The following is a 26617-nucleotide window of genomic DNA, read 5'->3' on the forward strand; positions in this document are numbered from 1 at the left end:
TAAATCAGTGGCCAAGGCTCCTTTTTTAGGGAGTGAAGAAGGTGGCACTCATTTCACCATGAAGAATGGCTCAAGGTGCGAGGAGACACCTCTGAAGGATGCTTCAGCTGTAGAAGAACCCAGTACAATCTCACAGTAATTCTCAGATTGCTAAAATCTCACCTGGTCTTTAGGACAGTAGGTCATCCCCTTCTTCAGTTACTAGCCTAGAATTCAGGCAGGAATAGGCATAAGGTACATGCCCAATCTGCATGTAAATGACTTGGTTCTACAGCGAGAAGAAAGCAACAGCTGTGTTTGGAAACTCCCTCCAATGAGCCTGTTTCTTTTTCTCCGACGGATGCATTTTTGCATGTTTACTCGTTAAACATTAAGGCCATAACTATCTCTTCTTTGGAACTGCCTGTGTGATTGTCCCCAGCAAAACGAGTAATCGTTATGGAATTGTGAGTAATCACTGAGGACTGGGAGTCTCCTGTGTCGTTAAGGCCAGTTCCTGGGAAGTCCAATCTCTCCACCATGGCCCCTGAGGCTGTGGTGGATGGCAGGTCCCTGCTTCGCAGCACATCCTTAGGCAGGATTTTCAATAAAAAGAGTGCAGGGTGGCTTAGAAGAAAATCTGACATGTCCATGACCGTATGGTCTGAAAAATGTGGAAATTACAGATTCAGACGTTATCCCACAGTCTTCATTAGGTCACCAACATGTGGTACCTTCAGCGGCTTTGGATCATTTGTGTTGCAGTTTGTATCCCCTCAGTTACTGCACCCATCTTGTACTGGGCCATGGATTCTCCTGCTGCTGCTCCCCGGTCGATTCCCTTGTCCTGCACATGAGCATCCTCAGGGACATCTTTTCTCTTTTGTAAATGTTTAGTCCCCACAGATACTGAGTCGTGTTGGGAAAGACCACTCCTCTAGGTGGGTGAACATCGCTTCTGTCCTGCACACGACAGCTGACCGGCATCAGCCCAGGTTTAAATTGAAAGGGGTTAAGAAAGTCTGGCACCCATAAAACCAGCGGAGCCGGGACAGGGCACCCACGCTCCCCGCTCCCTGCCCCTGAGATCTTCCCCGAGTGTTAATGAGCACAGAAACCATTTGGGCTACAGAGTCCCACGGCCACCGCGAGAGGGTGAAACGTGCTCTCGGCCTAATGAGGGGACGGGCTGAGAGAATGGCAGCTCCATTTTTCGTTAGCCTACGGCTGAGAGAGACAGAGCCAGAGGTTCACTCGGCTAGCTCTCCAGCCAGAAGCCAGCACATTTTTTTCTGGAGGAAAGGATTTGAGAAATATAAATAAATTAGATCGATATGGTTAGTTAAGGGTGTGTTATAGGAGCATTTGACACTTGCCCTAGAATTATCTTCTTTTAGATAATGAGGCTTTCAGAAGTTACAAGGACTGGGAGGCAGAGGAGTAAGCGGCTGCACCTTCACTCCCGGCGGTTTCCTCTGGCACAGTCGTACCACACCAGCTCTTCCTCACCTCTCCCTTCCCCTTCCCCTTCCCCTTTCCCTCTCTCTTCCCAAACAGCGCGCAGTCCTGCGTGGGGAGCTGTTGGCTACAGCTCGCAATGGAAATGTCTTTCCTGACGCCCTTTGAGTACGTCTAAACAAAGGAGCTCTGAAACAGAAACGAAGAATAGTGCATCACCTCGAGAAGGAGTATTAACAGGCAACGTCCCTATTTCTGCCGCACGTTAGCATCAGTTCCCCCTCAGCGATGTCTGAGCACAGGCCTCGCAGCATGGTGAAGTGTTCTCCTTTGTCCTGCCATGCTGGAGTCCAAAGCTGTGTAACAAACTGCTTTAAAGGAAACCCAGCTTTAGAGAAAAATGTGACATGGAGCCAGTTGTTCAGCTCCTTCAGCTGCAAGGCAGCTTTGCCTGGAGCTGGCTCATGAATTGGGGCCGTGGGCACCATTCCCAAGATGTCCTACAGCGCTGTGGGATGTGTGGGGTGGCTGGGACGGGTGCCCTGTGCCCCCAGGCCAGCACGTGGGGTCGAGGTGGGACCCAGTGCTTGGCACATCGCTTGATCTGGAGCAGGAACCTGCTGGGAGCCCGTGCGGTCACCATGGAGGGTCTTGAAGACCCCTCAGGAGATAACCATGAGTGCAGCATATGCACGTGCTCGGTGTGAGAAGAGCTAAGCCCCCACCCTGAGCTGGGCTGTGCTTGTCTGTGCCTCATGCTTGATGAGAACGACTCCTCCAATAATTACTCCTAAAGGAAGCTGCTGGATGGAGAGCTCTGACCTCCGTGTTTCAGAGCATTGTGGGATCAGCTTGCTTCGCTCTCCTGTTTGAGCTGATTTCTCTGGCGCAGAGAGATGCTCGCTCTTCTTGCACCATTAGATGCTGTTCGGCGCGACGCTGGCTGCTGAGGGCGCAGACTAATGGTCACTGTTGAAGCATTTCCTCAATGGCTTAATTAAGGAGGAAGAGTTCGTTTGATTAGACAGAATTAAGTAATAAAGCCCGAGTTTTTCACTTGTGGTGAAAAGTTCTCCGTAACCTCCGTGAGAGGGAGAGTAAGGACGGGTTTTGGGAGCAGAGCGGGTCTGACCCCGCACGTGCTGGCTCTGAGCCTTTCCCTCTCCTGCCCAAACTTTGCCCAACTCAAACACAGACAGAAATCTGAAAAACAATATTATTTCATTCAGAAAAATCCATTGTAAAAAATGCTTCTTGTCTGGCTTTTCTGAGATATCTAATTTCTGACTTTTTTCTTGACTTTTCTAAAACTGTGTCATAAATTGAAGCAAGATCTGATGTAGAAGTTTCATTTTGTATTTTTCATCGAAAATGTCGGAAGAAAATGTGGACTTTCATGGATAAAGGGAACAGGGCTTCAGCACTTTTTAAATTGAAACAATTAAGCAAAATTGACGTGTATTTATGAAATGTTTCAATATAACGTAAACCCTTCTCTTCCAACAGAAAAATAATTTGGCCAAAAATCTGCACCCGTTTTTGTTTGTGATCGACACCACCTGCACCGAGCACGCCTTAACTGCTGAAGAAAACCTCTGTAACCACCCGACACGACCCTCGAATCTCCCTTTTGGCTTGCGAAGAGCTGCTCTCTAGTCACTACTGCCGCACTAATCATAATTGCCAACATTACCAAGAATTTGCATTTCTGGTTATCCTAAAGCGTGGTATTTCAAATGAGAGCCTTCAGAGAACTAATTAGCACACAGGCTCATTAAATGCTAAAAAATGCTCTTGCTGCCGAGGTAGATGGAGCATCGGGGCCGTTAACCCATTTCCCAAAGGCATCTCTGCCTCCTCCGAAGCCTTTAGTCAGAGCGATCTGAATCCTTTCAGCGTCGTGCGCTCCGGGAACGCCAGTTTACACCATGAACCGGTTTCAGCATGGGCACTGGGACCCCCGGGTGCTGCCCCATGGCCGTTGCCGTGGGAGCGGGGCAGGACCCCTGGCACAGCCCGGCCGTGGGGGATGAGGGGGCGGTGGGTCCCCTGGAGCACCCCCCCAGCTCCGAGAGAGCCATCGACCCGCTCCAGCTCCCGCACAGGGACGGGGCTGCCAAAAATGCCGCAGCCAACCAAGCTCAGCCCGCAGCCAGCCAGAGCCTGCGGGGACAGGGCAGCGGAGGGGGATTACAGCAGCTCTGCGCTCACGTCCTCCTCTTCCTCGGTCTCAGAACCTAAAGAAATGGCCGTGGCTTTGTGCGGAAGTTAATTAACGATCGTAAATAATATTCCTTTGTGCTAGGAGTGAATAGTGCTCTTTATTTGGAGATCTCAGCATGCTTAATGCTCTGTATTTAATTCAGCTTCACAGCAAAAGCTAGCTGAATTATTCATTGCAAATAAATTATCTGAAGAATACAGTCCCTTTTTTGGGGGGCGTGTGTGTGTGTGTGTGTGTGCTGTCTGGGAGCCCAACCTGCTTTCTTTGATGCCCTTTTCCACAGCCAGCAGTGTCTCTGCAACAATTTGGGCAACCGACTCGCAGCGCGCAGCTCGTTGTGCTCTTTGCTAATTGCGAGAGCGTGCGTGCACGCGGCGGGGGCGGCGGGAGGGGGGCAGCAGCCTCCGGGTCTCGCTGATGGTCTGAGCGAACCTCCGAACGGGAGACAAAGCAATAAGCGATGCTGAGCATGTTCCTCATCTGGGCGCACAGCTGAACACACACATATGCATATGCATATGCAGCTTTTTATACGCACACCAGTGTTCACAGAGTGCCCAGACTCCAGTTGAGACCAATTGCACACGGTAAGTCTGCAAATAAGGGATGCAAATGACAGCCTTTTGGACTGATTTTGTTATAAGGCTCAATGTAGCCTACAAAACACCTCCAGTTCCTGGTATTCAGGCAAATAAAAACCTCTCCCCTACACCCTCAACCAGTACGAGTATTTTACAAGAACTCTGTATTGAAAAGCAGAGAGATTTAATTACTCAAAGTGAGCATGAGCCCCATTGTTTCAGGAAAAGCAGCAGGCTGTACATGACCTGGCCTCTTGAGGAGGACCAGGTCCTACAGTACGTAGGTTCAGACCTGTCCACATCTGAATCCCAGGGCTTTTTGGATGCCCTGGTCCTGGGGACACTTTGGTTGTGGTGTCAGCTGGCCCTTCATCAGGACTTTGGCATGGGATGGGTGGCAGGTTTGAAACGATGCCCCAGTGAACTCACTGCCACCAGCAGGTTCGAGATGTCAAAAGCTGATGTGGACTCAAAAAGCTTTTTGCCTAATTCACCTACACAGAAATGCGTAGGTGTCGTGTATGTAAGAAGGCAAAGGCCTCCAAAGCTGGTCCCCACCTCCCCTGGTCTCCACTGGCTGCCCCTGAAGAGGAAGAAGGGAGGCAGAGCTGGCATCAGCTCTATCCCCAAGGCTTCCTCCATGGACAGTCCCATCACCGAGTGGGTGCAGGACAGCCCTGTCTTTACCTTCCCACCTCTGGAAAGAGTTGCTGTTATGGGGAATTTTGTCAAAAGCTTGAATTTTGTCAGTATTTGGTGTATTTCTGTGTGTTCATGAGCAAAGAACCACCCAGGTCTGGTGGCCACCAGGGAGTCTCTCAAGGACGACTGCCCATAGGGGATGTTAGAGCTGGGCTGAAAATGGAAATTCCCCAGCCAACAGCTGAAACACTGGGTGCATGGCAATATGTCTCTAAATCTCTAGTTTAAGCTTAATGGTAAATAAATGCATTACTGAAAATCATGAATTTCCAAGCTTTTAAGGGAAAACTTTTGCTTGCTGTTTTTCAGTGTTGTTTGTCTGTTTGTTTCTTTCAAAGAACAAGGTCACTTTTGTAAGAAGGGCTTGTTTTTCTGTTTAAAAAGATCATTCTACACAATTATTTTTTCTTTGGAAGCAGCTAAGCTGACAGAAAAAGAAATCTTAGGCGCATGTTTTTGTCAGTTCCTCGTAATCAATAACACCCACGTAAAAAAAGCTGAAATCAAACATCATCAAGGGAGCAGGCTGAATCCATAACATTTGGGCTGACCTGTTTTGTAATCACATTTTCTGAGAGGAAAATAAATCAAAGTAATCCAGCCTCTGCCTCAAACCCGATGTGTTCCCTTGGGTTTGTTGGGTGTTCGCCCAAACGCCCTCCAAGAGCCGCATGAGGAAAGCACTCAGACACCTCGGCTGGGGTCCAGCAGGGAGGCGATGCTCAGGAGATGGCAGGAGACAGGTTTCTCCATCCTGGGAATGAGCCTCCTAAACGTGCTTCATTCCTGAAGTCCCTTTTCTTTACACCCCTGTAGGATGAGAGATGTTTTCATTTTTATTTATTTTGACTTGCAGATCTGTGGTAATTCACGGTAAAATGGCTGCGCTTCTCCCCATGTTCTCACCTGCTGGAGCCGAACCCCAACTCGCTGGGTCTGGCGCATGCCACGTGGTGGGGATGAGTTATTCTGGTGTCACCTGGGTAGGAGGTCAAAGGACAAGAGACTGGCAGAAACAAAAACAACAGGGTGCTTCCAACAACAAAAGAGCGGTGGGCTCTTCCAGTGAAGGTGACAAACATGATATCAGAGCCATTTTGTCACAAGAAGCACCAGGGGCTGGTGGTTTACACCACTATTAACTGGTGGCTCCAGGTGTGATGGACACTCTTGTCTACGAGGTAGATGATCCTCATGCTATGAGACAGGTTCTCCCTCCAAGGGAGAAGGGATCCAGTCCCTCCCTTGGATGAGGCTTCTTCTTTATTCATGATTTTGGGAGACTGATGAACCATTCCTCCCACAGATAGTACCTGCGTTCCCTCTATAGCCATGAAGAGAAGAAAGTGGCCTTAAAGCTTTTTGGAGAGAGCCCATGTCTGCTGAATTGAGCTGTCTAAACATAGGTGGAGAGGATAGACCAGGGTAGGGTAGGCCAGTTCTCCTTTACATCCTACATGGACCATACATCTAAAATACAGCCATGAAACAGCCCCAGGGAAGGGGACTGAGCCCCTGACATCTTGAAGCAGGGTCAGACAGAGGTGTGGATGCAGCCTCCCTGTGTGCTGGCTCCTGGTCTGACGCTCTGTCCTGGAGGAATTGTCACCTGCAGTGTGATTATTTCCTTTTTTTAGAAAAAAAAGTCAGAAGAAGGTGCTTTTGAACCGTTTCTCTGCTGCAAACAATCAGTGAAAGGTCTTCTGGGATGCTTCAAGGGTGGAGAAGCAGATCAGTGTTTGTTCATGATGTGGATCCAGGCTTTGGGTTGTCCCTGTCGTGCTCTGGAGGGTTGTCCTTCCCTTGTCCCTCCTGGGGAGGTATTTCACAGTCCAGCTGGGGACTCAGACCTGAAGAGCAAAGAGGTGCCATCCACGGCGTTTGGGAGATCCATTGCAATAAACCTCAATAAAATAAAATTATTTTAAAATAAATAGGTTTCAGGGCCTGATTCTGTCAGAAGAAAGTCAGATTTGAGAGCAGCCTTCCCTTTACGAGATGAGAGCCTATGCATTCCTTGCAGAAAGCTAAGTAAATTCATATGGGGCCTATATTAAGGTTATAAATACCTTGAAGTGATGGGCCTGGACTAACAACCCATTTTACAATGGGATCTGCTCTGCACCCGCACCCTGTGGGTCTCCTGACCATGAGGCAGGGCCGGGATTTTGTTCACCAAGATCCGTTTGCAGAGCTGTGGCTTTTATGGCCTTCTTGGAGGTGAGAAAAGTGAAGAATTTACACAGTAAAAATTCTTGGCAAAGTTGGAGCCTTCAGTTTCCGTGTAATAAACCAATTACTATACTGTTGAATTTGCACACCTCAGACAAGTATATTGTAAATTCATATCCCAAGGTAAAAAATGCAAAAAATGCAGACTTTGGCTTTGCCAAACATTTTATTGGGCAAATTCTTCATTTCTTTTTATAAAATCTAGACAGGACGCATAAGTACCGAATATTTTTTCTTAGTTCTTACACAATGAAAAAATATTTTCAAAGTCTCTACTTTATAAAATAATAGATAGATCTCTGTAATAGAAATTAAAATTGGAAATGAAAACTTGATAGGGAGCATTTGTTCAGGCAATGCAGGAACATCTGGTATGGTTACATATGGTATCTAAATATTCTAATTTATTTAGAAAATAGGCACATGGGCTCCAGCCCAGTAAGGAATTTAAGCACATAAACAATCTAATTGGACTTCTCTGGTTCTATTTGCACATTTAAGGTAAGCCCAAGCCCAGGTGCTCTCCTGAAGTTGACCTTCCGGACTCCTCATGCTATCTCTCCATGGAAAATATGACGTCATTCAGATGCTGCACATTTCTGCAAGTATTTGGATATTTGGTAGAGGAGTAGCATTGCCATGGAAGTATTCAGATGGGCCTGAGCAATGAAGGGCATCTTTCAATGCCAACCATCCCTGGAGACCAAGTCCTGCTCAAAAGGTGACATTGGGGCAAGGTCTTCCTTGGCTTCCTGGTCACCTCAGGTTCCTCGAGTCAAAGACGCTTGTGGACATGGGTTGATGGTGTCAAACGTCCCTTTTCCCAAGCAGATGGGCCAATACAGCACCTGAGCGCAGGCCTGTCTCCTTCCTACCATCAACACCAAGCCAGCCCCCAAGTTCTGCTAGGGGATCAGGTCTTCTTGGTGCTTTCAATGGTGTTTCAGACAAAACTGGTGTGTTCAGGTAAAACATTTTAAGTAGGCTACTTGCATTAACAAAGCTGCTCTTGCCTGCTGTGAGGTCGGGGGTCCACACTAGCTGGTCCCTGTAGCAAAAGGCAGCTGACCCCTTGGTGGCTCCAGCTGAATCGGGGGTGGGGAATCATCTCTCTCCCGCCCTAAGTCCTTGCAATACGTTTTACACCACATATTTTGTGCGAGCTGTCCATGGGACACTTGACATTTAAGAAAATGCTACTTGTTCAGAACTGTTTGCTGACTGTGTTGTAAGGTAGCTACACACACAGACGTGAACAGCGCAGGCGGCAGGTCCTCTTCCTCTCCGGATGGTCATAATTAACGTCTGCTAGTGAAATACTCACAGATGGAAAATGGGTCTCTCTGGTAGCTGCGTTTAGCCACTCTCTCTGCCCCAGAGCGGCCTCAGGCCCCAATTTCCCCAGTGCCGGCACCTCCAGCCCCCGAGGCTCGTGGTCCCGCTGAGGGTGACGGCTCTCGTGCTGCTGCCCACTCCTCCGTCATTGGTGGTCTCTCACGCGGGCTCAGAATAGAGGGAGTGCATACACACAAGGTGTATGGAAAGACAGTAAGAGTAATTATTATTATTATTATTAGTAGTAATAAATAATTATCCTTGATATGATGTAAGAATACTTAGTAAGACTGCAGGATGGACCGGTGATGGGGTGCAGGGCTCGGTCAGACGAGCGTACTGACCAGCCAGCTGTTACCCAGGATCAGCCCCTTTTATCCCCTTTTCCGTCTGTTTTCTCATGCTGGTTCCTCCCCAGCCCACCTGGATCCCCCCCCTTTCCCTGCCTTTGATCCTTCCCCTAAACGTCCCACGACAAATCTTGCACAGTCCCACAACCCTCTTAGAAGACCTTATAAGAAATTGTACAACGTCCCCAAATGCTTGTCCCCTGCAGCCCCCCGTGAGTCCCTCTCCTTGGCAGGGGCTCACCCTGGTCAGCCTGGGGAAGGGGTGGCCCCACTGGCTCCTTGTTGGGATGCACTCCGGAGCCATGATCTGACCGCTCTCCTCCGACGGTCCCAGGGAGCAGGTTGGGGCTCCCTTGGCGCAGGTGGGTGCCTCGGATCCTGCACCGGCCATTGCCCTCTGACCCCTCGGGGGTCCTCATGCTCCCACCGCCAGGCTTTAGCCACCAGCAGGTGCCCTCCACAGGTCGCTTTCCCTTCACCAGCTCTTACTGGGGGGGCTCATTGTCTAGACCCTCAGCAGGGATGCCGTAGACCCAGCTGTGTGTGTCATCAGCGTGGTCCTGCCCCTTCCTTCCCGCCCCGGCTGTCAGACCACCCCCACCCCCTGCCCGTCCTGGCCCCTGGGGCAGCAGGAAACCCTGCAGAAGCTCCCCCTACCCAGGAGAAGCAGGAGGAGGTGGAAGAGGAGGAGGAGAAGGAGGACAGTCTTGCCTTAAATGGTCACATCAGAATTACGGCTGCATCTGAGAGCAGTTTTGTAGTGGGTTGATAGAAATAGTTTGTGACAAGAGAATCAAGTGCAGAGAAATAATTTCTGTATTGAAAAAACCTCTCCGATGTCGGGTCACTGAATGGCTAAATTCTGAAATATTTAACTTAATGCAACTGGCAGCAGCTACCGGAGCGCTTGTCCTCGAGGAACTGCTGACATTTGCAGTGAAGCCACCGCAAAACCCAGACAAAATGAGGCCTGGAGCAAACCTAGTATGAAGGAAAGTGCACTGTGCATATTTATAAAACACAAGTGATGCCCAAAACCTTTAGGTCCTGTGTGGCAATCATGTCCCAGCAGAAATATTCAACACCTTTAACCAAAGAGTCTTTCCCTTTGGACACTAGCAGGTCAATCAGTTTAGCTTGGCGGTGGCCTCAATACAGAGACGTTGGTAAATAATCTTGAGAGTTAGTGAAATCATGCAAGCGCTTCTGTGAATGAGGAGCTGGCTGGCTTCCCTTGGTGTTTATGTAGGGCTCCGTTTAGCCAGCAGACATCATGCTCCACCGCCTCTTACACTTGGCAGGAGCGAAGGACTCTTCCAAGGGGAAGTGGCCTTGCACAAATGCCAAAGACGAGGCTCAACGCGGCCGCTCGCTCGGCCTCTTCCCGCATCAGCCCTTGGCGAGGGAAAAGTGTGGCCGGTGCCTTGGGTCCTCCTCTCGATGATTCCTCAAATAAATCCTCAAAACGCTGTGAGTGCATAAATTTGCCCAGTGGTGTCACCAAGGCTATCTCCTTATGCCTATTCAAGTATTTTGGATCCAGGATATGGGGAGATGCTAAATGCTGAGGGAAAACCTATTATCATAGTCTCTGTTCCTAATATAAAAGTGATCTTCAAGACTGGGTGTAAGACTACAGCTTTTGCTGGTTTCTTAGACGTTTTCTGGGTTCTTCAAAAAAATCGCCATCATCATCTGTTCCAAAAGATTTTATTTAGCTGCCTGAGCCAGCGACTTTTTGCTAAATTTCCCCATCCATGGAGAATGGCAGTGAATCGCTGGGGTATTGCTATCCTTTTTCCAGACATGAGTTACATGGACATCCAACCTGTGTGAGGAGGAAGGACCAGAGACCTCCTGAGGTCTCTTCCAGCTGTAATTATCCTGTGTTCCTGTGGTTTTATGGATGAAAATGAGAGGAGGTTCTCTGGAGTCCTCAAATCAAGAAGGACATGGACCTGTTGGAACGGGTCCAGCAGAGAGCCACGAAGATGATCAGAGGGCTGGAGCACCTCTGCTATGAGGACAGGCTGAGAGAGTTGGGGTTGTTCAGCCTGGACAAGAGAAGGCTCTGGGGAGACCTTATAGCAGCCTTCCAGTACCTAATGGGGGCCTACAGGAAAGATGGGGAGGGACTCTTTATCAGGGAGTGTAGTGATAAGACACAGGGTAACAGCTTCAAACTGGAAGAGGGTAGATTTAGATTAGATTAGCAAGAAATTCTTTCCTGTGAGGGTGGTGAGGCACTGGAACAGGTTGCCCAGGGAGGTTGTTGATGCCCCATCCCTGGAAGCGTTCAAGGCCAGGCTGGATGGGGCTTTGAGCAGCCTGGTCTAGTGGGAGGTGTCCCTGCCCAGGGCAGGGGGTTGGAACTAGATGATCTTTAATGTCCCTTCCAACCCAAACCATTCTGTGATTCTGTGTGATTCTGTGAGGTTGATTTGTTCGGCTCACTGATGTTGTCTTGGACGTGCTGTAGATGCCCAGGTCAGCCTGCAAGGCATGTGAAGCAAGTCCGTGTGCCTGGGTCATGGCAGCCTCAACATGTGCATGTACGTATGAGTGCACGTATGTGTGCACTTCCCAAAAGCACTGGACACCTCCTGAGCTCCCAATCTCCATCACATCTGCTTATGCATGGATGAATAGTTATAGAATCATAGAATAGTTTGGGTTGGAAGGTACCTTTAAAGGCCATCTAGTCCAACCTCCTGCAATGAGCAGGGACATCTTCAACTAGATCAGGTTTCTCAGAGCCCCATCCAACCTGACCTGGGAGGTTTCCAGGGATGGGGCATCTACCTCCTCTCTGGGAAACCGTTTCCAACCTGTTCTGTTTGGGTGTAGTCATGGGAGGGGGCTGTGGACGCAGTAGAAAGTTAAATAACAGCTCCATGCTACCAAGTAACTTGGTTAGCAAGTTCCCCACCTAAAGCAGAGGTCACTGTGGTCATAATAAACACAGCGGGTTCCACCTTGCTCCTTGTGCAGCAGCACCATTGTCCAGGCCCCACACGTGCAGCTCCCTGCCCTGTGCTGCTGCTGTGCAAACACCAGCAACCACCAGCCTCTCCCAGAAAATTGGGATATTTAGAGAAAAAAAACTAATGGTGCAAAGCAGGGAGCAGAGGAAGCAAATAAGTTTGCCGAATGTCATACAGCAGCTCAGGAGCAGAGCTGGAAATGAGGTGTCGACTACCAGGTCCTGGAGCCGCTCATGTCCCCAGAACAAGAAAGGAGCTGGACCAGCAGGTACTAACAGAAACCTGGTGATTTGGAGGCACGGAGAGAGGGGAACCTTCAGTTTAAAGGTTGTGCTTCGGCCCCGGGACCTATAATCTATTTTGCTTGACCTCTACAAACTGTTTTAAGCAGAGAATAGATGGGACATGCCTTCCTGCTTCCTGAATTGGGCTGTGCTGGAGAGATAAAGCTTGCAGGGATGAAGCAATAGCGTTCACGAGACTGGTGGAGAAAAATGGAAAGGCCCATTAAAAAAAAAAATAAATCAACAACTAAAAAACCCGAAAGATGAAATTTCAGGCACATATGCCCTTTACCAGGGCTAAAAAAAAAGGCAAAAACTTTCAACGCAGGTTCAGAACAAATTACTCTAAATTTGCATTATATTAATATCTGAAATTACCTGAAAGGAACGCTGGTTACTCCTCGTGAAACAGAGGCAGGATGCTCGTTAACGGTGACGTCATGAACCCCTGTGGGACAGCAGGTCCAAGTGGGAGAGGTAATTTGTCAGTTTCTGCCATTTTGTGTGCTTGATAGCGGTGAACAGGGAGTCATTGCCACTGTTTCTCCCCAAAGTCAGGCATTTTTTATTACATTATTTTTCTGTGAGGTTTTGCTGCTCCAGGAAAGAGGAAAACGTCTCACTTGCCATTGGTCCCTAAAACTCCTCCAAAGCAGCCACTCTCCACCGCCAGTCGAGGGGAGTGGGTGGCTGGGGAAGATGTGGTGTCCTGCGGTGGCCAGGACCCGGGCAGGACCTCGCCGGGGACCCCAGCGTTTGGGGCACCCAGAGCAGGAGGAGGGGCTCAGCCAGCCTTACCCCAGCACCTTCTCACAGGCCATCAGCAGAGCTATAAAAAAAAGTTACAAAACCTCTTTATTTTTAATATTCCCTGGGCCAGAGATCTCGCCCCAGCCCGTGGAGGTGGCCAGGGGAAGGGAGCAGCAGGGACATTAAATGTTGGCCTGCCAACAACAGCGCACCTCAAGCTGCCGTCTTGGAGTCAGAAGACTGCAGTCTGCAGGGTCGCATCCGACACTCTGAAAATATTCAATATAACTGATTTTAGATTCTTAACAGCATTTAATTCCTTCGGCGAGTGGTTGCAGACACTGACCTTCTCCATTAGCGCTCTCCTTTGTGGCGATTGTCACGGAATGCGCCTGGCGCAGCAGCGGGGTGTACATCTTCTAAGGCAGAAATGCATTTTAAATTGCACCGGGTCCCCATCCAGCTCGTTGGCCATATGTTTAAAGAGGAAAGTGCTCCGGCATTAGCTACAGCTCAACAGCAGACGCATAATTTGTTTCACCTCGAAGCACTCTTGGATACACTTTTCCTTCAGACTAGCAGAGATAAATGACTTGCTGGAAGACAGCATTTGTAGGACAGAACATTTATATTGCAGAGAGGAGAGATTTTTCTAAAGCTTTATTATTGTTGCAATGAATCAGCGTTTGCTACTTGATGTAATCTTGGCAGCACGGCAACACGCTTTTTACCGTTTCGAAAAGAAGTGCAGAGTGGCTGTTCTATTTCAAAATAGCATCTTTGTGTTAGTTGGTTTTCAAGGAGGTGCATGTGTAGGGCTATTAGGTGACACGTCTCAAAATACGTACAAAGGATTTTACCTTTGGAAGGTGACGAGTACAGATCAGATTCTTCCATATTACCATTTTTACTGAAATAGCCAAATACGAGAAATATGAGTAAGAACAAATTGCAGTGAAGTCTCTGAGCCTGCACTCACCTATACATGCCGATGCAGTGCTGAGTGCTTGAGGGCTTATTGCGTTACGTGGGTCTCCACAGATGCAGCTCTGCTTAAAGGTACAACGTTTGCAGGGATCGAGCCCCAAAATAATAACCCTCTGATTCTATATTTTCAAGTAAGAGTATTTCTAACTTTGTTAACGCACATAGAAGTGGCTCTTGTCAGGGTAGGCTAAAGGTTGGACTCGATGATCTTAAAGGTCCCTTCCAACCTCAACAATTCTATGATTCTATTCTATGATTCTATGATCATCCCCCTTCCAAATCTGCTGGGGAGTATCCGTCCTGTCTGATACAGAGCTAAAAACCCTTTTACACTGATAATACGTGGAAATGGCTTAGTGCACCAGACAGTGTTTGCATTCGTCGGAAATCGAAGTGACTTAGGAGCATAATCACCTTTACCAGAGCGAAGTTCAGCGGAACAGGGGCTGAAACTCCAGTACTGGCCAGTATTAACTGGGGTGGGGGAGGGCTTTTGAAAACGGAAAGCAAACGAATGAACCCACGCAATTTCAGCAGCATTGTGTGCACGCACGCAGGCCCCGGGGTGCTCACTTCAGCCCTGCCATTCCTTCTTGCCTTCTCTGTAACCCTGTATTAATCTTGCTCTCACCCAGTGTCTTGCTCCCCTCTTTTCCTTGCTCCCAACCCCAGTATCTATTACCAGCAAAGATCTCTCTGCTCCTCCATATCATCTGTATCCCCACCTCCACGTTAACTTCACCCCATTCGCTGAAAACATCCTCCTCTCTCTAGACGAAGAGCAAAAGGGTAGGAATTGGTGTGAATATTACCAAAGTTACAAAAGTTAACAAGATGATGACAAGGTGATTCTTTTCAGTGGTGCCCAGTGACAGGACAAGAGATAACAGGCAGAAACTTGAGCATAGGAAGTTCCACCTAAACATGAGGAGGAACTTCTTTACTTTGAGGGTGGCAGAGCACTGGAACAGGCTGCCCAGAGAGGTGGTGGAGTCTCCAACTCTGGAGACATTCAAAACCCACCTGGACGCGTTCCTGTGCAACCTGCTCTGGGTGACCCTGCTCTGGCAGGGGGGTTGGACTAGATGATCTCCAGAGGTCCCTTCCAACCCCTACCATTCTGTGATTCTGTGATTCTGTGATACGACATACAGTATGAACGATGCCACCCAAAGAGGAGGAAAAATGCTGCAGTCCCCCCTCACAGTGCCCTCTGCAGTGGCATCACTGGGACTTTTGCTTCAGCAATAGCTTGTAGAACTGACACCTAAAAAAAATTACACAGAATATAAATGGAATTTATGACATAACAAATAATATTTAATACATAGCATTGAATGCATACACATCAATACCAGTGCTGTAACAACAAAACAGAACTCGTAAAATTAGCAGCAGTTTTTTGCAAGTACAAAAATACACATTTTTTTTCAGAACATATATAATAGCAAAATTTATCAGGATATATTATACAAACTCAAAGCATTTAGATAATGCATTACTTTTAATATATTATATGATGTTTTAGATGCTGCATAATAAAATTACATGTGTTCTGCTTGCAATAATACATAATGCCATTTACAGCAGTGTTAAGAAACTATTCACAACTTAAACACGAACAGAACAGCCAACGAAGCACAATAAATGAAACACACAGAGTTGCGAGGTGTTACTTACAAGCTTCAGCGTTTCTCCTTACATATTTTTGAGCTTATTTTTTTTTTCTTTCTTTTGACGTGTGAAAGAAATAACTACACCTATCGAACATACCTTATAAACATACAGAAAACAATACACTTATTCCTTGGAGGACAATGAAGGTAATACCTATCAGTTTCAGAACAGTAGTTTAATACCACAGTTATGGAATCTATGCTGACTTTTCACGCTACATCAAAACCACAAAGGACTGGGACTCACATCCGCAAGGCTCAACACATGAGTGGTCAAGGGGAGAGGCCCAGCAGGCCCCCCGCTGCCCTGGCGGGCTCACAGAACAGGGCGCTGCTCTTAGTCACCTCCTGGGACCCTTCCAGATGTTCGTGAGATTTCTGTTTGCTTGCTTTTCAGCAATTTTTATTATTCTTACAATGTTCTTGCAAAGCTTTATGTGGGAACATTACTCAGACAGTTTCCTACAAAAGGAAAACCTGCGAATCTGGGGACTGCTCAATTAAATTTGAACAACCTGGTTATTAAACTTAAAATGAACACACATTAACACCAAAGGCATTTTCTTTATGGTGTTTATTTTAAGCGTTAAGATTCCTCCGCAAAAAAGCTTTGGTCAGTCTCTTCAAACTTTGGATTGCTGTAATGCTCTTCTAGACCTCCTCTTTGACCTTGGATCATGAACTCTGTCTCTTCCTACGACTTTCAGAGGTAATGGCTGAATGTCAGGTTTAATCAAATAGCCGTCGACTCCGTCAGTAGGTTTCAGGGGCACTGGCCTGCTGTTGGGCTCTAGCAAGCCCCCCTCAGCCAAAGCCTCGGTAGGTTGTGGAGATGGTGGCACCTTGGTGGGTGTAACCAAATAGTCATCAGCCGCTTCAGCAGCAGTGTCTTCGTGTTTCTTTAGTGACTGAAAAGTGCTATCAAAAGGGGAGGAGGTTTCAGTTGGGGTAAACACAGATTGGTCTGAAAACTGAGAGAAAGCACTGTCGAGAGAGCTCATCGACGACACAGACGGAGACGTCGCAGGAGAAGACAGGCTAGAAGAGCTAAATCCTGAGCAAATATTTAATCCCTCTGGCGTTGGAGGCAGGAGGCAGTGGGACAAGTCTTTCTTTTCAACGTTTTGGTTTGTGTTGTCACTTTTACCAACGTTAATCCCTATAATCAAGCTCTGATTGATAAGCTTTTGCCCTTCCATCTGCAATGACCGAAGCTGACGGAGATAGTCTTCGTCTTCATGAGACAGGACAATGTCACAGCTAGCTTTGCGTGTTGCCTTCTCATGACCGTCACGAATGCGGGCAAAGCTGGGTGCAAGGAGGCCAATTGCTGGCTCTGAGGAGCGCCTGTATCTCCTCAAGGCTTTGAGAGTGCCTGAGGTAGCTGCTGAAGAGAAGCCCAGGGCGTTGGAGCAGAGAGACTCGTTCTCCGAGTTTTCTTGTGATGAAAACTTATGGTGTACGTCAACAGAAATCGTCAACTGTTTCGATTTGGTTTTACTTTGGATTTCATCTACCTCCGTCTGCTCCGAATCACCGTCGCTCAGAGTGAAGACAGACTCCCTGCTCCTGTTATCCTGATCTCGGTTCTTAATCCAGTCGCTGGAAGAGGAGTCGGCTTCATCGTTCGCCTCATTTTCCAGGCTGTCGTAGGAAGAGTCATTCAGATGGAGGGAGGCAGCATCTGCAAGGACAAACCAAGTGTTAACACATCGGTGACTGCACCACCCTGCAGACAAGCAGCTGCATTATTATTTTTTTTTGGCAAGTATCGTTTCCTTTCAAGAGCATTCGCCCTTTAAAGATTCTTCAAGCATAAATGCCAATAATTTCAGAAAAAATTACTCTCTGATTTTGAAATGGAAAACGTGAAATGAATGCTAAGTTGCAGTTCAGTCAAGAGGCACAGGATAATGGCACAAATAATGGTTTGGGTCTTTTGTGTTGGGTTTTGGTTTTTTAAGTGGGGAACTTTAGCAGTAGGTAACCCAGCTGCAAACAAGAATTTACACACAGTATATTAAATCAGTAATTTATTGAATTTTTCTTTTCATTATTGAATATTGAAAGCAACATTTAATCTTTCTTTCCTTCTTTTAGATGAATGAAGAAAACAGGGCATACTTCGTGCTTTCATAGTCTTACAATATTTTTAAGAGCAACACTATGAAGAAAGTTCTAGTCTCGGTTTAAACAGTCACCTCATTTCCACTGAGCAGCACGCACCTGGGCCCTGTTCTGTATATGCGATAATTGGAATTACATTAAATCTCTTTTGCTCTGGGCTATGCTAAGCTGACTTATCTCACATTTGCAGGAGACAGAGCTCACGCATGAGCAGTCACCATGCCTCAGTGCAGGTCTGGAAACTTGCTCAGCTGCCGTAACCTATCGTGGGTCTGAGCTTTCAGTCCCAGCACATTCCAGCACGGCAGATCCCACGTGCTTCCACTCTTGGGAAGGAGACAGGCCAAATTTCACAGGATTTCACCAAATTTCACTGAAGGCAGAGCATAAGGAGTTCGGGACAGCCACACTGAGTCAGTCTGGCATGCCGAAGCAAGTGCCATCACCACTTTCAGTACAGGCCAACTGTGACAGAATTTATTTTACAGAAACGCTGCTTTAGAAATATTTTAAGGAGAGACCCAAAACTCCAGTCAAAATCAACATTATCACAGGGCTGGAGAGAAAAAGAGCATTAACAATATTCTGGAATGCTCTGCCAACTAGTCTGTTAGACATTTTCAGTCCCCAGTTCCATGATTTTTCTGTGCTAGGAGCAAAATCTGCACGTCCCACTGAAACTCTGGAGATCTCTCTCTTTTGGTAATGAAGAATAGATGCTTTCAACCCTACCCTAATATAATGGTGTGACAGCTGTATTATGACCACTGGCTTCCTGATATTCTGGGAAAAAATAGGCTGGGGCAAAAATTGTAGACTTGAGAAGAAACCTTCTCCAGATTATTTTCTTTCTTTTTCTTTCTCCAGATTTTTTTTCTTTCTTTTTCTTTGTTTTCTCTCCCCTCTGTTTTTTAACATAGTGGCTCAGATGACTGGAATAGGAGCAAGGGATTCTTTGGGAGAGCATTTTGTGACATAGTTCAGGTCTATGGTAAGTAGAATCAGTGATTATCACCAATACTTTGGGCAAAAGATACAGAACAGCATTATCTGGGAACACCACATGAAAAGGGAACAGCATTTTTCTGTGGAATATACCGATCTTTTGGCTGGATGAGTTTAGCTGTCTAACAGGATCAAAAAATCATCCGTATTACCTGAGCTGTTCTCTCTCTTGCATGTCATCAGTATTTCTCCAAAGAGGGAGTTAATTTCCTCTCCAAAAATCCTGCAGCAATTCTCAGTGAGGAACTGTACCAGACTAGAAATCTGCAACAAAACAATGGGAGAGAGATGTCTTGTCAGATCTTCCATTATTTCAGTCAGAGCACGCTCACCATACAGATGAGGAATGGGAGCGAACTGCCCATTCACGATGTGCCCCCCGACAGCCAGGATCTCCTCTTCTGATCTGCCGGGCCTGAGGAAAACAGCCAGGCCCATCTAAAATGTCCCCGTATATATGCTTGTTTATGTCTTTTCCACTTCTACTCCTATTCCAAGGTCACCACAACCAGAGATCCTTTTGATGAGAGAAGCACTTTGCTAAGACACTGGGTATTGCTTTATGATCTTCTCACCTTCCTCCAGGCAGATTATGAGAATGGACGGATGAATGTTTCTGGAGCCCTGATAAGAGGACAAGTCCTGATCTGAAGAGGTACAGACTGTTTTCATGTTTGTAACCAACAGCCTGGTTTGAACAGGATGAAGGTCCATTTGGTTTTTTACTGCACTGCAGTGTCTCTTACCTTTTTTGTAAATTCACTTTCTATATCAGGAGTGGAGGAAACAGGAGGCCAGAGCAGGCTAGGTGCAATGCAGATAGCCAGATTAAATGCATTCATCTGGTTCTCTTCAGATCGCATTTCTATGCCATGCAGTACTCCAAAGATGTAACGTAAGAGAACAACATTAGCTCTGGGGAGTTGCTCTATTAACCTGAAAACATACACAAATGTAATCTTCAAATTAGTGACTGGACAAAATAAAACCATTTTCCATAGACACACACGTGTCAAGGTAATGAAAATACAGAACAGGGTAACATGGTCCACTAAACAAATCAGAGTGTGTCAAAGACGTGTTCTTGCTCGGCTGCTTTCCCTCACTGTGACACATCTCTGAACAGTTTTCTGGGAGGACAGAAAACACTCTAACACAAAATTACACTCTGTCAAACTAAGAAACCAAGTACAATGTATGACATGAAACTGTATTTCACCTAAGTTGCCTGATAATTCACTATTCACTTAACCAAACAGTTCAGTTTTCACTCCATGCCGTCTAGTTGCCATAAGAATGTATGTATGTAAGTATGCGTGAGGTCAGCTAGTGTACAGAGCTCTGTTTCTCATGACATAAACTTTGCCCACTTTTTGCTTTATATCACCTGCAAGGGTGGAGACTTCCCTTGCCACTACACTCCAGTACTTCATTTACAATTCCCTCTTGGCTTCAAAATGGTCACTAAAATTTGAGATGAATGAGAGGGAATAGATTAGGAACTGATTTCAGCTACCCTTTCACCCAGGACCCCGAAGTTCCCTGCAGATGATTTTGCATTTCATTATCAGGCAGAAATCCAGGTCTTGGACAGCGTATTTATAAATACTATAAATATTTTTTTTTCATGAAAGGGTATTTTATTTATTTACTGGTATCCACAAAAGGCATAAAAGCAGGACAAAAGAGAGTCAGAAAATTGTCCCATACAGGCAATTGTTTAAGTATATATGTAAGTTTGAATGCTCTGTCATATACACAGATATTTTTTTAAAAAATTAATTTTAAGTTGTAAGTTGAATATTTGCGATTCTGCACTCTGAGATATAAATTTATAGGAAAAGAATAAAGAGAATATAAGTAACTCTACCTTTGGATGCTTTTTATCTTCTCTTCATTATTTCCTTGATCCATCACAGAGACCCACTTATCACAGAGCTGGGATGACAAAATGCTGCCTGGGATGTTGCGAAGAAAATCCTTATCAAGAGAAAAGAAGAACAAAACATGTGAACAGCTGTTCTGGAGCACAGGAGGGAGTAGGAATAAGATATGCAGATACAACAGGATGTATCAATGGGACAGCACTAGCTGACAAGCACCTTGTTCCACACAGCAACCAAAACCAGCAGAAAATCATCTGAGATAAAGTACTTTGGATTATGCTTAAAGTGAATATTTTCCTGCCCTTTCCTCACCCTTTCCTGTCAAAATAGGGGTATTTGGATGCTTCATCTGCTATTGCTGAACTAAAAAATCTGCAGTGGGACCAGTTATTTTGATGCTGCATTATGTCTGTCTTTACTTATCACTTAACTTCATCTGTAGTCCCCGTTTCGTCTCCTTAGCTGACAAGCTCCAATACCACCAGACCATAAGCACTCCAAGGCACCCCTACCTTCCTTCCCCTAATCAATCCCTAAATCCACCAGTAGGAAAGTAATTGTGTAAGTCTCACCCATGAAAACCTCTCGCATGCAAGAGGAATGGCTATCTGGAATAAAAACATTCTACTGAGGCAATGCTTGCTTGAGAATGGAGATTACTCTTTCTTTTAAGCAACAACTACACATAAACAGATGCACTGTACTAAAATGTGAAAAGAAATTGGCTGATGTCCCTTGTAGCTGAAATTTTACTGAAGGCTTGGGATGCTTTTTGCACAAGGAACGTTGTTTTTAACATACAAGTCTGTAAGAAAAGATAATGCATGGAAAAATTAATCCAAATATTTTGGGCAACACTACATTCACTAGGGTCTGCAGTGTAGGGTATTACTGACAAGTAAGGAAACAGCTCTGCAAACCTGCCTTTCTAGTATTTCATTGACTATAAGCAGAGATAAAGGGCATAACAGGACCAGGTTGTAGCTGAGACCTCAGGAAAGCTGGCAGCAACACAAGCTGGCTAGTCCTCTTCCCCGTCCTGATTCAGTGGTAGCCTCTTTTGGAGATCCTCTCAACGTTAATGTGCCAGCTCATTCTTCTCAATTCAGCCCACCCAGTCCTCTTTGGGCCTGTCCCTGGGGAAAAGTCCTACTTGTTTGTGCCTGGGATCTGCACTGCTCTCAGCCAAAAATGGGGAAAGGAACGTTCTTCACATACCTTAAACAAAGATGCTGTCACAAATATGGATTCGCAGGCTAGGTCCACTTCAGCGCCTGAATCAAGCTTCTCCTTGAGCTCTTTGCAGGTTTTTGCACTTCCAGAGCGTCTGAATATACCCTCGGTGGAAGGGCCCTCTTGGTAAAGGAGCGAAAGCATGTCCTAAACAAAAGTAAAGGGCAGAGATGCTTTCTCAGAAATGTATTTTATTGTCTAGTGCCATTAAAATGTAGTTTTGCTGCAGATGAAAACCTCTGAGTCCTAAAAAGCCTCACAAATCAAACACAAGTCAAGGCTCACCCTCCAAACCACGCCAAACTGCGCAGCAAAGCTGTGATCTGGGGCTCTGATTTTAGAAAACATCCCCTCAGAAACACTGTGCTGCCACTGCTCAGCACTAACCTCTTGCATGATCTTCCAGGATCTGTGCAAGTTTTAGCCAAGTCATATAAATATATAAGCAATGCGGTATGGGAAAAGGAGAGTGGTCTACCCAATCCAACGCTCTGCATCTGACAGTGGCCTCAGCCAGACACCACCTTGCAGGAAGATATGAAACCCTCACTGCTCATCAGTGTGTTTATTATTATCATCGACCAGAGACAAAGACTTCTGTTCCATGCCCGATGTCTGAAAAAAATGAGATTTTATCTAATCTGGAAAGTGCTTTGTTTGTTGATATCTATCTGCACTTCTACAGCAAATCAGAATCAGATTTTTACCCTTTTGTTACTTCTTGTGAGAAGTATCACACTCTGCAAGCAGCTCAGGGCTGTTAGTGGGACCACCTCTGGGGCATGGTGTTCCCACCTGGGAGGTCACCCAGAGCGGGCTAAAGCTTGGCTTATGGCCCCTCTGAAGCCAACGAGGCTGCAAAAGAGTAAACAGGTAGGCAGCTCACTACATGAGATATTTAAAAGGGAATAAAAAACAAGCAGATCCCTTCCTCATGTCTCAGACATGCTGGTCACCTCTCCCCAGGCCTCCCCAAGTGATGTGGAACGTGTCATGTTTGTCTCTTCCGAGGGGGAAACACAGACAGACATTCTCTGGAATTACCTGCATGCACACAGTGGTCTGAGGACCGAGTTATCACAAGAAATGGCAAGAAAATGGACACTCGGGGAGAGTCTGTCATCATTAAACCAAGTTACTGTAACAGTAATGGCTGAGCACTGGCTTTTGGTGACTTTCCTAGTCTGGGCTGTAAGGTAGGTCCTTCCTGACACACAGCAATGCAAATGAGTCTAATGGAAACTATTATTTTTACTTTTCTTCTTTAACATTTCTTTCTCACTCTTGCAGAAGTTGAAAGCCAAGCATTCATGTAAGTGCAGACACTTTGGAGGAGCACCTTTCATGACAGCAGGATTTGTGTCAGCATTTCCATTTTCTTTGCAGGGATTCAGAGCTCTGCTGTCAAAACAGGCTGAGTCCCACAGCACAGGATCTTACTGCATGAACAAATGCTTCAGCAATATATTTTGAATAAAATATCCACAAGATAAAACTGGAAAGCCCGTCTTGAAGTAGTCAACCCAGACAAAATTACATGAATGAAGCCAATGGTATAAGACAATCCAGCGTGGCAATGGCTAAAAGAGAGCTCTACAGCTGTAAAAGCAAGTTTGAAGCTCTGAAGCAGAGCTATCAAACATGCCTGCAGCATTCATCCCTGATATTTTCCTTCTCTTGCAGGTAAATCCCACACAGTCCCTCAGACGCAGGATTCCATTCTCTAGAGACGCTGCATGAAATCAAAAGTAAGTTATATTTTGTGGCACAAACCCACAGTGTTTAAGATTCAAAGCACAAAGTCTACCAAGCTGTGATTCTGTGCTTAGTAAGTTTGGCTTTTTTCAGATAAAAATTTACTAATATTTATGTTTTGGAGAAATTTCTGAAACGCAGCTTATGAATTGGCTTATGTCTCAGACAAAAAGTATGAGAGACCAGGTTCTTACAGAGTTCATCTCTGAAGGGCTTATCTAAATAACCTAAATGATAAAAATGTACACTTCCCCCTGAAAAGAAAATAACAAACCCACACTATTAAAAGACCTGAAAAGTCCTGGTATGATTCACTATTCAGGCAGTGATAAAACTGCACATCGAGAACAAGCTCAGGAGACAAACCATCTCTTCCTGTAAACTGGTGTAACCCCGCTGATTTCAGTGGGGTTCTCGCCAGTTGTTCCAGCCGAAAGTCAGGCTGTTAGGACAAGGGGCCCAGAGCTCACCCCCCATCTGTAAAGATTTCAATCGCTGCATCAATAACAGGGCAGCCCTCAGTCCTGACCAAAAATGCCACACGTTCTGCCTTAATTATGGCTAGGACTGCGCTCTAAGACTACCTTTTTCATATTCTTGGATGGGTTTGGAGAGCACCCACAGCACTAGCACTCCCTTGAGACAGGACGAAAAGATGCTCCTGCAGCCTTTGTCTGCCCACCTCTTTTTGCAGTGGTGCTGTCAGATCAAAAATGAGGACCCAAAGTGCTTGCCTGTCCTTGGATGCCTTCAAGAAAGGCACTGAAACTGTCTACTTAAGGGCAAGTAGCGTTTGTACACACGCGTGGGCTGTCTATATGGGACAGTAGATGCCACATTTATGGAGTTGGGGATTTTACGGAGATCTTGGGAGTGGTTTAAAAAGTATGTGCGAACATGGCATTTATTTACACTGCGTAAGTGAGGATTAGGGAACCAGCATTACAGCGTGGGCTAGAAAAAAGAAATAGTCCACAGCAGCAGACCGATCACATATATTTCTCAAGCTGCTTACTATTAACCAGGCCTGACCACAGCATATGTTAAAAACCAAAGTTCTTGCTGAGAACCACAAATGAGGTTTCCTTTTGGTTTCTCTGCTTCAGTAATTCCAGTGCCCTGTTTACAAAGTGTCCCCATGTTCTCATTCACTACACAAAGAAATTCCACCCCTGTAAGAGCCAGCCCTGAGCCTAGGACTCACCAAGAGGGGTTTGGGCAGGTTGTCATCCTCACAGATGGCTGTTAGCAAGAGGCCAAAGAGCTTCCCAGGAGCAGCAGATGTTGAGGAGAGGGGTGCATTGTCCAAGTGAGTGCCTGGGCCACGCCAAAAAGCCCAATTTATGATAGATCTTTTCCTTTTAAATGACTTTTGGCTTAAGTCTGGGAAAAGAGAAAGGTGTTTATTAGAAGAAATGCATTTCTTTTCTAATTCCAGTATTTGTTTTGCGGTGGTTGCTATGGTTTCAAAGGAAAAAATGTCATGAACTCAACCAACTCCTTGGCATCCAGCTCAGCCTAATCCACCATGCGCATACCTGTGTGTGTGTGTGTGTGTGTGTATAGAATGTGCTGCCTTACCCACGCTCTTAAGAGGATCACCAGGATCTGCACCGCACTGCTGGACCACAGCATCAGCACTTATTGCTAAGTGTGGGATGGCAAACCTCAGCCCGCCAGCTTCACACGGAGCTGGACTGTGCTAAATAACTCATTGCCCATCCACAGGTGCAAAACCACAGACCTTCCTTGGGAAAAAATAATATATAAACTATAAACACCACTGCCCCCCCCTTGGCTTGATGTCCGGAGGCATCCCGGTTCCTCTGGCAATGCAGGGGAGCACCTGCTCTCCCCACAAGTAACGCCAGGGAATCAACTAATGGGGTGAGATGTTTTCAGACCAGGAAAAGTCACCACCTTTGCTCTCTTCCCCGCAAAGCAAGCGTATCATTAGTGCCCTCGCTCCAAGCATTTGCTGACCATGGCCCAGGGACGGACCATGGCCTGCCCTTTAATCAGTGCCTTCCAGATGGCATTTCAGCATGCTGCTAACACACTGATGGGCTTGGTTTGTCTTCATTTATTTTAATGTATTTCATGAGATATCTAATTGAAGCTCCTATTTGCAGTGCACAGAGAAGGAAATACTGATATTAGGATACAAAAAGGGCTTTTTTCATATGACCTTTCTCAACATAAAACAGTGTAAATGGTTCTTAACAGCACAGGCTACTGTTAAGGGTGGGTTGAGACTGTTTATGATGAAAGTGCTAACCAGAAAAAACTTTTTCTGATATATTTTTCCTTTTCTAGATGTTTTCAAAGCCAGTCAGCTTTGATTTAGTAGCTTATCTACACTGTGCACCTTTCTATTAGCTGGTTCTTCAATCTGGTCAAACATTTTGCTTTCTGCTGTTGTGGAGTGCAAAGGGTAGAAGCAAGGCTCGCAGAACTAAGGGTTGTGGTATAATACCAGATTTTTCTCTTCTATACTTTAATACACTTGTTTTTTAGCCCAAATAGTGATTTTCATTATACGTCATTCCATTCTAGATCATGCTCCCTTTGGGAATGGGTGGAAGTCTTTTCATTAGAGGCTTGCAGGATGAAAAGTTACATTTTAACTCAAAATGTGAACATATGAATGTGAAAGCCTGATGAAAAATTCTTTTAATAAAAAATAACACGGAGGATATACATTTTAAGCAGTCCAAAGCTTCATGAAATATAAGCTTGGCAGTGTCTAAGGCTTTACTTGACACATCATGTTTTGGGAGAACGTAACTAACCTATAACTTTCAAAATGGCAATTTTTCTTTCAGATGAGCTGGATATTAGCACATGAATATGGTTTGCATCACTTGGAGTTCTTTTCACACAATGGCAAATACAAATTGGTGTTTTTTTCTGGCGACCCTGTAGATCTCAGTGGAAGTAAAAATTAAGAAGAAATGCTATTTTGGAGAACAAGGAATAGCAGAAGTGGAAAAAATTGGTCTTTAAATTAGGAACTTTTCTTAGTCTCTCACTGTTTGCTCCACTCTTAAAAGCCATGGCCCAAACTGA

The 26617-nt window shown here is 45.9% G+C and overlaps 1 protein-coding gene across 1 annotated transcript in view; it reads right to left on the reverse strand.

The window, feature by feature from the left end:
* Positions 1–15212: 15212 nt before the first annotated feature.
* The window catches only part of ARHGAP20 (Rho GTPase activating protein 20), a 61440-nt gene continuing 50035 nt past the window's right edge, over positions 15213–26617 (reverse strand). The window contains exons 10-15 of the mRNA XM_063330674.1: positions 24753–24931; positions 21779–21940; positions 20545–20654; positions 19421–19610; positions 18827–18938; positions 15213–17226 (exon numbers count right to left, since the gene is read on the reverse strand). Coding sequence (XP_063186744.1) covers positions 16166–17226; positions 18827–18938; positions 19421–19610; positions 20545–20654; positions 21779–21940; positions 24753–24931 — 1814 coding nt within the window. The 3' untranslated portion in view covers positions 15213–16165. The remainder of the gene's footprint in view (positions 17227–18826; positions 18939–19420; positions 19611–20544; positions 20655–21778; positions 21941–24752; positions 24932–26617) is intronic.

The sequence above is a fragment of the Chroicocephalus ridibundus genome, chromosome 1, assembly GCF_963924245.1.
Source record: "Chroicocephalus ridibundus chromosome 1, bChrRid1.1, whole genome shotgun sequence".
In the NCBI taxonomy this organism is placed as follows: Eukaryota; Metazoa; Chordata; class Aves; order Charadriiformes; family Laridae; genus Chroicocephalus; species Chroicocephalus ridibundus.